The 10,873-nt window shown below is 45.5% G+C and overlaps 1 protein-coding gene across 3 annotated transcripts; it reads left to right on the top strand.

The window, feature by feature from the left end:
* Nucleotides 1-1,820: 1,820 nt before the first annotated feature.
* Nucleotides 1,821-7,557, top strand: LOC115106613 (potassium voltage-gated channel subfamily A member 7-like). Of its 3 annotated transcripts, none has more exons than XM_029629510.2 (3): nt 1,821-1,960; nt 2,628-3,401; nt 5,695-7,557. In XM_029629510.2, exons 2-3 carry the CDS (start codon nt 2,715-2,717, stop codon nt 6,586-6,588), a joined length of 1,581 nt encoding a protein of 526 aa, XP_029485370.1. In that variant the 5' UTR covers nt 1,821-1,960; nt 2,628-2,714; the 3' UTR covers nt 6,589-7,557. The 3 variants fall into 3 exon arrangements, with proteins under 3 accessions (XP_029485370.1, XP_029485369.1, XP_064864078.1); XM_029629509.2 differs by having other exon boundaries at nt 1,821-2,205; XM_065008006.1 differs by lacking the exon at nt 1,821-1,960 and having other exon boundaries at nt 2,571-3,401.
* Nucleotides 7,558-10,873: the final 3,316 nt, after the last annotated feature.

Here is a 10,873-nt window from a genome sequence, read left to right as displayed (position 1 = left end):
GGTGAGATCTTGCGTGGAGCCCCAGATCGAGGGAGATTATCAGTGGTCTTGTATGTCTTCCATTTCCTAATAATTGCTCCCACAGTTGATTTCTTCAAACCAAGCTGCTTACCTATTGCAGATTCAGTCTTCCCAGCCTGGTGCAGGTCTACAATTTTGTTTCTGGTGTCCTTTGACAGCTCTTTGGTCTTGGCCATAGTGGAGTTTGGAGTGTGACTGTTTGAGGTTGTGGACAGGTGTCTTTTATACTGATAACAAGTTCAAACAGGTGCCATTAATACAGGTAACGAGTGGAGGACAGAGGAGCCTCTTAAAGAAGAAGTTACAGGTCTGTGAGAGCCACAAATCTTGCTTGTTTGTAGGTGACCAAATACCACCATCATTTGCAAATAAATTCATTAAAATCCTACAATGTGATTTTCTGGATATTTTCTTTTCTCATTTTGTCTGTCATAGTTGAAGTGTACCTATGATGAAAATTACAGGCCTCTCTCATCTTTTTAAGTGGGAGAACTTGCACAATTGATGGCTGACTAAATACTTTTTTGCCCCACTGTATATAATTGAGGTCATAAAGCCCCATACAAACATTTTATATTCTTGAGTAAGGCAGCTCCAAAATGCAGGTGTTTCAGCCTAGCTCAGTGCTTTCTGTGGTAGTGAGGCAACCAGTGGAAAATACGGAGCGTAGGGGTTGGTAATGTTCTCTAGTTGCGCTGTGATTGGCTCAGTGTTCTGTCACTCGTGAGGACACTACGTCACCGCCAAATCTAAGGGGAGAGCTCGAAAATTCAAGCCCCTTGGGTGCTGCCATAGAGTTACATTAGAAGTGCCCATCCAAGAAAGCTCAAGGTTATTGGCCACAGATAAAATGACGTCATATCACGTTAAATCTACAGTAGCTTTTATTGGACTGATCATGTCAACATCATACTTTCAAAATCTAAGCAAGCAGTCATCGTCATGAATCAAGTCGACAATCTACTGGCAAATCCTTTTTAACATTTGTCATATGAAAATAAATAATGAAAAGAAATGAAAGATAAAATGTATCGGTGCTCATCAGCCATTGGACAAAAACATTACACAACAAGTTGGAAATCGCAAATTCAGTCTACTTTCCTCCAGACACTGGGAGATGAATTCTCCTTTCAGCAGAACATGAACCTAAAACACAAGGCCAAATCTACACTGTAGTTTCTTACCGAGAAGACAGTGAATGTTCCTGAGGCCGGGTTAAGGTTTTGACTTAAATCTACTTGAAAGTCTACAGCAAGACCTGAAAATGGTTGTTTATCAATGATCAGCCACCAATTTGACAGAGCTTGAGGAATTTTGAAAAGAATAATGGGCGAATGTTGCACAATCCAGGAATGGATATCTCTTAGAGACTTACCCAGAAAGACTCACAGATGTCATCGCTGCCAAAGGTTCTTCTAGATAGTATTGACTCAGGGGTGTGAATACTTATGTAAATAAGATATTTCTGTATTTCATTGCCAATACATTTTCTAACCTGCTAGATTTGGAATATTCAGATCATCATAAGTTGAGAACCTGATGAACATCACATCTACCTAAGCAGCACATCACTGATCATTTAGCTTTGTGGGCTGACATGATGTTTATCATTATACATTAGAACTTTATACAGTCCATCACTGAAATCAATCATGGCATTCAAAGGGCACTCGATCCAACAAAATGACAGTCAGCCATCTCAGTTGTCCGTCTCGTGGAGCGGGCCCCATTTCAGTTAGGGAGCTTACTGTAACACACCAAGTACCAGTGCAGAGGCGGTGACATTTGAGAGGGAGGGTGAAGGTTGTTCCCGGCCCTGGAGCAAAAGGGAGCGAAAGGACGGGAGGGGCCAGGCGCAGATTGAATTTCAACAGGACAGCATTCCCCCCCAAAAATTAAGACAGACAACATAAGAGAGAGAAGAGGGAAGGACAGAATTGTGAGTATTGAACAGCAAACAGGTAGAAACGATAATTCGTGAACAGGTCAGGGAGGTGAGAGACAAGAGTGGACGAGTACTGGAGGAGTGTCCATCAAGGAGTGTCTCAGGGTTGGGGACAACCGTAGAAGACCACGTGTTGGACGGACAGGCGGACATGGTGACAGACCGAAAGATTCATGGGAGAAAAACAATGTGACTTTCCATCCCGCAGTTAGTCTCCGTTAGCGGCTGCCAGTCACTCAGTGAGTGACTCGCTACATCTGGCTATCAATTGCTCGTTAGTCATTATACCTCACGTGTATAGTGCATATTGTCGTTACTGTTCTGTCTCAAACAATTATTTTATGGATGAAAGGTTTTGCATAACCCTCACCAATGAAATGTGTGAAATAAATGAATAGTATACCGTACAAACATATTTGGATTATGTGGGCATAGCGTACCTTAGACATAATTACACATCGTTTGAAGAGGATTTTGTACAGTACAGGCCTTTGTACATTTACATGTCTCACAGAGAACTCAACAGTAACAAACACGTTCGACATGACTGCTTCCTCTTGCATATTTACAGCTTACATCCTGCAACTAATAATGACTATATCATATGTGTAGTGATAATGCCTCTATTCCCACACTGATCCAATTCCCACTCTGGTTTCAGACCCACATCCGCTTTAAGTCCAAACTGTCCTTACTACACACAAAGGAGAAAGGGCCCGGATTGTGGACTACGCCAATAAAGGCAGGGATGGAAAACAACGACCCAGAAGGAGGTGGAGAAGGAGGAAGGAGAGACATAGAAGGAGAGAAAGACAAACGGCTGAAGAACCAACTCAACAGCGAGGAGAAGGGCGAGAAAGAGAACCAAGTGGGCGGTGAGAAGGAGAGGAAGCGGGTGAGCCGGCGGTCCGGATCACTGTGGAAGAGCGGCTGGGCGCCGAGCGAACGTCTTGCGATCAACGTCTCAGGGATGCGCTACGAGACCCAGCTCCGCACCTTGGCCCAGTTCCCAGACTCCATGCTGGGCGACCCCAGGCGGCGGCTTCGCTACTTCGACCCATTGCGCAAGGAGCTCTTCTTGGACCGCAACCGGGCCTGTTTTGACGCCATCCTCTACTTCTACCAGTCGGGCGGGCGGCTCCGGCGGCCCGCCAACGTGCCCCTGGACATTTTCATAGACGAGCTGTATTTCTATGAGCTGGGCGAGGAGATCATGGCACGCTTCAAGGAGGATGAGGGTTTCCCCAAGGAGGAAGCCCCATCGCTGCCCGTCAACGAGGTCCAGCGGAGTCTGTGGATGCTTTTCGAGCACCCGGAGTCGTCATCAGGCGCGCGCATCATCGCCATCGTCAGCGTCATGGTGATCGTGGTGTCCATCCTCATCTTCTGCCTAGAGACGCTGCCTGACTTCAGGAGCGAGAAAGAGCTTCGTGAGGTAAGGCAGCAAGAGGGCAAGGGAGGAGTGAGGTGGGATAAATAGGAGACAAGGACAATGGAACAAGTTGGTGTTTTGTGTGTGGGGGGGGAGTTTCTCAATAGTCCAAACTGGCATCCTCCACTTGTTTCCTCATCTTCATCGGCACTAATCTGAGAGCTCTGTATAACTGAAAGTCAGATAGAATATGTTAGTGGCCAACTGGAGGACTTACTTATTCTTGTTTGATTCTTCAAATTCAGTGTTCAACTTGGACTGAAATAAGTGCTGGTACTCATTTTGGGTGCCGGTATTGTTTATAGTTAGGTGCAGGAGCAATACGCTAATATTCTATAATAGGAACGAACTGGAGCTCAAGCAGTAGAAAATGTGAGGTGCCGGTACTCAGCTCTGGTGAGCTCCTGCCCAAATCAAGCACTGATGCTATAGAAGGAGATTGAGTGGGCAAAGGCTTTTGGAGTGAACATTCAGTAGAAGGAAAGTCTTACAGAACATTGTGACATACTGGACATGTATTGGAAAGGGAGAGGGTAAATATTATATTTTGTGAAAGATGCATAACAAGCATATAAGAAGCGAAGCAATGACGTCAATAAAACAATTACTTCATAAAAACAATGTCATTGAAACAATCAAATGAAATACTACATTTTGGTCTAGCGCCCACTTATCTGCTTTTTAATATTTAATAGAATTTTGAAACGCGTCACGAGAACAAGATGGATGGAGGGAAAGATAAATGAGAGCCATGTGTCATTTTTTAAATCATAATAATAATTGGAACCGTTCAAATAGGATATTGAATATTTACTTCAGATATGGGATTGAATTAGTAGGGTGACACGTGTTTTGTCTCGTACAGTCAACTCATCAAGCAAAAGCCTACCTCACATGGTCTGTGTGTCTTGAATGGGATGTGTGTTGTCACGTGTCAAACGGCAACCGGATACCACTAACCAGCAGGTGTTTAGGTAAACACACTACCGGTGTGCATAGCTGACTACAGTGAATTATATGGAGAAATATTGACAGGGAGACAAATCAAGGAGAGATAAGAGTAAGGCTGACGTGTGATTATTTTAGTCAGCTGGTGGCCCAAGACCTCTACAATATACTTCAGTCACGAAGATGAGATGGGAAGACCTTGGGAGATAAAGCGACATATGTTGTGTCATGTTAACACATTCCTTCAGAAGAGCTGTGCTAGGCTGATGGCGGCTGCCTTTTTGCGCGAGGGCCGACAGCCAAGAAACGCAGTAACCCCAGTGAGGAGCGGCTGGCTGACTTGAAGAGTGTTGGCTATGCTGGGAGGAAGACGGGATATAGCGGACAGTGGAGATGGATGGGGAGTAGCGTGAACACTCATGTTTCTCCTTGGCGATCTCAGGGGGCTATATATAGTGCCGGGACACACCTAAGAGTACATCAACACGTAGATATCTGCCTTTATTAATAAACACGTCGACTGCGACCTCCTACCGGAGAGAAATCGTGAATAGGTCCTACTAGATTATACGTTTGACTTGTATTGTATCTCCAGACTCACAGTCATATTTCACACATTGCACTCCTGGTTGTTGTGGTGACGTTTTGATCACTCCACATTAAATGTGAGAGGCTGAAAGAAATAATCGGTGTACAGTCTGGCACTCTGACAGGGGAAAATAGACAGACAGTTGGACAGTCTGATAGACTGTCACCGGACAGACTGAAACTCAAAGCCAGAAATAATTTGAGCTCAAAGTGTGAAAACAGCTATTTCACATGTGAAAATGTGCATCTGCAAATTTGACGTGCTTTTTCCGTAAGGGAACAAATGAACCCCCAAGAAATGGCGCAACATTTTATATTTGCTTGTAGTACATTTTGTTACTTCATCATCATAAAAATATGAATTGTTTATAACTAACTGACGAGAACATTGTGTGATCAGGCTGGACCAACAAAACAGTATTTTTCATTGGCAATAAGTACTAGATGATTAGTAAGGCATAAACCAATAATAAGCAGAGGGGGAAGTATAATTCTGTTTTTAGGAAGTGAAATCTGTAAATCGAAATGAAAGTTTTTTTCAAGTCCCATTTGCTGCTCAGTTTTCACTCCATGATACCAAACCCAAATATACCGAAAATGTTGCAATACATAACACAGAAAAATGCTCTACAAATCACAGTAGGCCCATAACGTCTCATCTTCATCCTCTGACAGATTAGAAGTTCAATTTGCATTTTTTTCTTTCTCATTTTCCCCTCTTCCTCCCTGCCTCCCTGTCTTCTCCTCTCCCTTTGTCCAGGAGTACTTCTACAAGTACCACGCCCAGCACAAGAACATCTCCATGCACATGCTTCCCCCAGCCAGTGTCTTCCAGGATCCCTTCTTCCTGGTGGAGACTATATGTATCTGCTGGTTCTCTTTTGAGCTGTTCATGCGTTTCATCTGCTCGCCCAGCAAGATGCACTTTTTCAAGGACGTGATGAACGTCATCGACTTCACCGCCATCCTGCCCTTCTTCGTGACACTGATCACCGAGCTCTCCAAGGACACGGAGAACGCACCGGGAATGTCACTGGCCATCATCCGTGTAATCCGGTTAGTCAGAGTGTTCAGGATCTTCAAGCTGTCCCGCCACTCCAAGGGCCTGCAGATCCTGGGCCAGACGCTGAGGGCCAGCATGCGTGAGCTAGGCCTACTCATCTTTTTCCTCTTCATTGGCGTCATCATCTTCGCCAGCGCAGTCTTCTTCGCCGAGGCCGACCACAAGGACACCGCGTTTGTCAGCATCCCCTGCGCCTTCTGGTGGGCCGTGGTTACCATGACCACCGTGGGCTACGGTGATATGTACCCAGAGACGGTGTGGGGCAAGCTGGTTGGCTCCATGTGCGCCATCGCCGGCGTGCTTACCATCTCGCTGCCCGTGCCCGTCATCGTGTCCAACTTCAGCTACTTCTACCACCGCGAGACGGAGTGCGAGGACCAAACCCAGTACACACACATCAGGACCTCGCTGTGGGAGGACGAGGAGCACGAGGAGGGGGAGGAAGGGGACAGAGAAGGAGATTACAATGCCATAGAGGGCATCTGCAACCCTCTGAATAGGACTCTGTTGGGGGGGCTGTGCACTGGGCAGAGCAGGGAGTCGAGTGGGGCGAAGATGTACCTCAGGGAACCCCTGGTAACTCAGGTGTGACAACAGGATGTGATAACAGGATGACCCTCAGTTGTGATCCTGTCACAAAAAGAGAGAGAGAAACAAAAGAGTGAAAAAATAGGGATTGAAAAACAGGGATTACAAATGTTTAAGACAGCTGAATGGCAAACTGTCACTGGCCTAAAGTGTGAAAGCAGCAATACGTGTAGCAGAAAAACATAGATGCCTGTTTAACACTACACTCACCAGGGGAGGCATTAAACGATTGACTGGTGTAGGAACATAGAACTACACCACCGTAAATTGCTTGCCAGAAAAATAAAGGAGATTGAGTGACATGCTTATCGCTTTCCATGGTCATGCTATTTATTATTTAAACTATGAGTTGTAAAACTACCCATTGTAGTATGAGCTTGTGTGTTCTTTTAAAGAGTTGAATCTTCCTTGTCCTTTTAGTGCCGTCAATATAAAACCATGGTGTCTTCTCCTCTTTAATCTGATCTAGATTATACAGTTTGTAAAAATGTATTTTTATTGACTTATTGATTCAGATGTACTATGAAAGAGCGCTTTCAGTATGAATAAGCAAATGTTGGTCAACACAGACAAGGAGCAACTATGAGATAGACATAGTGCACAATGTTACTCAGTCACAGCTTCGCCATCCCAATGGCGCATGTGCTAATGCTTATAGATAACAAGGTTTTACATGCCACTTTAACATTCTCAATCGGACTACAGCTACAGCATGCTTCTGATGATTGCAGTATAAACTTGAGAAGAAGTCACACAGAGCCAATATTTCCTGATGGCTGGAGCTACATACATGCAGCAACATTCTGGTTCCTATTACTGTATCATCTGATCTCTGATCAGATCACCGAACGTATTGTTACCAATTTAGAGGGAAGGAGCGTGGAGGTCGTTTATTCTCAGGGTAACTTGGTGCGAAAGGCCTATATTTGTGTATGTGTTGTTTTTAATAAAGGTTATATTTTGTAAATTTTCTTAAGTTGCCGTGTGCCGTCCATTGCTGTTGATAATCAGAAATGCTACATTTAATGGAATTCTCGCCGCGTTCCCTTCTTCAGAGAACAGGTGAAACTCTAGCTAGAGCCAGAGACATTAATGAAATGTTTATTTTCTGGATAATTCATTTTATTCTGTGGACAGCCCTTCGGTTGAAGCTTTGGGAAAAGAGACTGCAGAACAGATGGTAGAGGACAATTACACATGCAATTATTATTATTTTTTAAATAGTTATGTGTTTCCATTTTTTATTTCTGAGACATTTCTGTAAAAACTCAGATCCAGGATGAGCCCCCACAATCTACCCTCGGAGTCGAGCTGAATTGCTGTACAGCATCTCTCTCTGAGCATCCAAGTGGCACAACGGTCTAAGGCACTGGATCTCAGGTTCAAATCCAGGCTGTATCACATCCGGCCGATGATTGGGAGTCCCACAGGGCGGCGCACAATTGGCCCAGCGTCGTCTGGTGTTTGACCGGGGTAGGCCGTCATTGTAAATAAGAATTTGTTCTTAACTGGCTTGCCTAGTTAAATCAAGGTTAAATTAAAAATAAAAGTCCCAGGGCCTTTTCTAGAAGCAACACACTGTCTTGGTGAATGATGTGCTTTTATGTCCACTAGAGGGCAGTCCAAACCAACATCAATCGTACATCCACCATGAGGGGGTGCTCTAAAGTCTGTAACAAAGAAATGCTGTTTTTTTGACACCACACTCCACAAAGCAAGTTATGCAGGCTCTAGTTTTATCATATCTTGATTATTGCTCTGTCATATGCTTAAGTGCTGCGAAGAAAGACCTAGTTAAGCTGCAGCTGGCCCAGAACAGAGCGACACGTAATCAGAGGGCTAATAAATCAAATCAAATCAAATTTTATTTGTCACATACACATGGTTAGCAGATGTTAATGCGAGTGTAGCGAAATGCTTGTGCTTCTAGTTCCGACAATGCAGTGATAACCAACAAGTAATCTAACTAACAATTCCAAAACTACTGTCTTATACACAGTGTAAGGGGATAAGGAATATGTACATAAGGATATATGAATGAGTGATGGTACAGAGCAGCATACAGTAGATGGTATCGAGTACAGTATATACATATGAGATGAGTATGTAGACAAAGTAAACAAAGTGGCATAGTTAAAGTGGCTAGTGACATAAGAATGCAGTCGATGATCTAGAGTACAGTATATACATATGCATATGAGATGAATAATGTAGGGTAAGTAACATTATATAAGGTAGCATTGTTTAAAGTGGCTAGTGATATATTTACATCATTTCCCATCAATTCCCATTATTAAGGTGGCTGGAGTTGGGTCAGTGTCAATGACAGTGTGTTGGCAGCAGCCACTCAATGTTAGTGATTGCTGTTTAACAGTCTGATGGCCTTGAGATAGAAGCTGTTTTCAGTCTCTCGGTCCCAGCTTTGATGCACCTGTACTGACCTCGCCTTCTGGATGATAGCGGGGTGAACAGGCAGTGGTTCGGGTGGTTGATGTCCTTGATGATCTTTATGGCCTTCCTGTAACATCGGGTGGTGTAGGTGTCCTGGAGGGCAGGTAGTTTGCCCCGGTGATGCGTTGTGCAGACCTCACTACCCTCTGGAGAGCCTTACGGTTGAGGGCGGAGCAGTTGCCGTACCAGGCGGTGATACAGCCCGCCAGGATGCTCTCGATTGTGCATCTGTAGAAGTTTGTGAGTGCTTTTGGTGACAAGCCGAATTTCTTCAGCCTCCTGAGGTTGAAAGGCGCTGTTGCGCCTTCTTCACGACGCTGTCAGTGTGAGTGGACCAATTCAGTTTGTCTGTGATGTGTATGCCGAGGAACTTAAAACTTGCTACCCTCTCCACTACTGATCCATCGATGTGGATAGGGGGTGTTCCCTCTGCTGTTTCCTGAAGTCCACAATCATCTCCTTAGTTTTGTTGACGTTGAGTGTGAGGTTATTTTCCTGACACCACACTCCGAGGGCCCTCACCTCCTCCCTGTAGGCCGTCTCGTCGTTGTTGGTAATCAAGCCTACCACTGTTGTGTCGTCCGCAAACTTGATGATTGAGTTGGAGCGTGCATGGCCACGCAGTCGTGGGTGAACAGGGAGTACAGGAGAGGGCTCAGAACGCACCCTTGTGGGGCCCCCGTGTTGAGGATCAGCGGGGAGGAGATGTTGTTGCCTACCCTCACCACCTGTGGGCGGCCCGTCAGGAAGTCCAGTACCCAGTTGCACAGGGCGGGGTCGAGACCCAGGGTCTCGAGCTTGATGACGAGCTTGGAGGGTACTATGGTATTGAATGCCGAGCTGTAGTCGATGAACAGCATTCTCACATAGGTATTCCTCTTGTCCAGGTGGGTTAGGGCAGTGTGCAGTGTGGTTGAGATTGCATCGTCTGTGGACCTATTTGGGCGGTAAGCAAATTGGAGTGGGTCTAGGGTGTCAGGTAGGGTGGAGGTGATATGGTCCTTGACTAGTCTCTCAAAGCACTTCATGATGACGGAAGTGAGTGCTACGGGGCGGTAGTCGTTTAGCTCAGTTATCTTAGCTTTCTTGGGAACAGGAACAATGGTGGCCCTCTTGAAGCATGTGGGAACAGCAGACTGGTATAGGGATTGATTGAATATGTCCGTAAACACACCGGCCAGCTGGTCTGCGCATGCTCTGAGGGCGCGGCTGGGGATGCAGTCTGGGCCTGCAGCCTTGCGAGGGTTAACACGTTTAAATGTCTTACTCACCTCGGCTGCAGTGAAGGAGAGACCGCATGTTTTCGTTGCAGGCCGTGTCAGTGGCACTGTATTGTCCTCAAAGCGGGCAAAAAGTGATTTAGTCTGCCTGGGAGCAAGACATCCTGGTCCGTGACTGGGCTGGGTTTCTTCTTGTAGTCCGTGATTGACTGTAGACCCTGCCACATGCCTCTTGTGTCTGAGCCATTGAATTGAGATTCCACTTTGTCTCTGTACTGACGCTTAGCTTGTTTAATAGCCTTGCGGAGGAATAGCTGCATTGTTTATATTCGGACATATTACCAGACACCTTGCCCTGATTAAAAGCAGTGGTTCGCGCTTTCAGTTTCACGCGAATGCTGCCATCAATCCACGGTTTCTGGTTTGGGAATGTTTTTATCGTTGCTATGGGAACGACATCTTCGACGCACGTTCTAATGAACTCGCACACCGAATCAGCGTATTCGTCAATATTTCCATCTGACGCAATACGAAACATGTCCCAGTCCACGTGATGGAAGCAGTCTTGGAGTGTGGAGTCAGCTTGGTCTGACCAGCGTTGGACAGACCTCAGCGTG

The sequence above is a fragment of the Oncorhynchus nerka genome, linkage group LG23 (assembly GCF_034236695.1).
Source record: "Oncorhynchus nerka isolate Pitt River linkage group LG23, Oner_Uvic_2.0, whole genome shotgun sequence".
Taxonomy (NCBI): Eukaryota; Metazoa; Chordata; class Actinopteri; order Salmoniformes; family Salmonidae; genus Oncorhynchus; species Oncorhynchus nerka.
The sequence above is the reverse complement of the archived record's forward strand: the minus strand, read 5'-3'. Positions and strand labels throughout refer to the sequence as shown.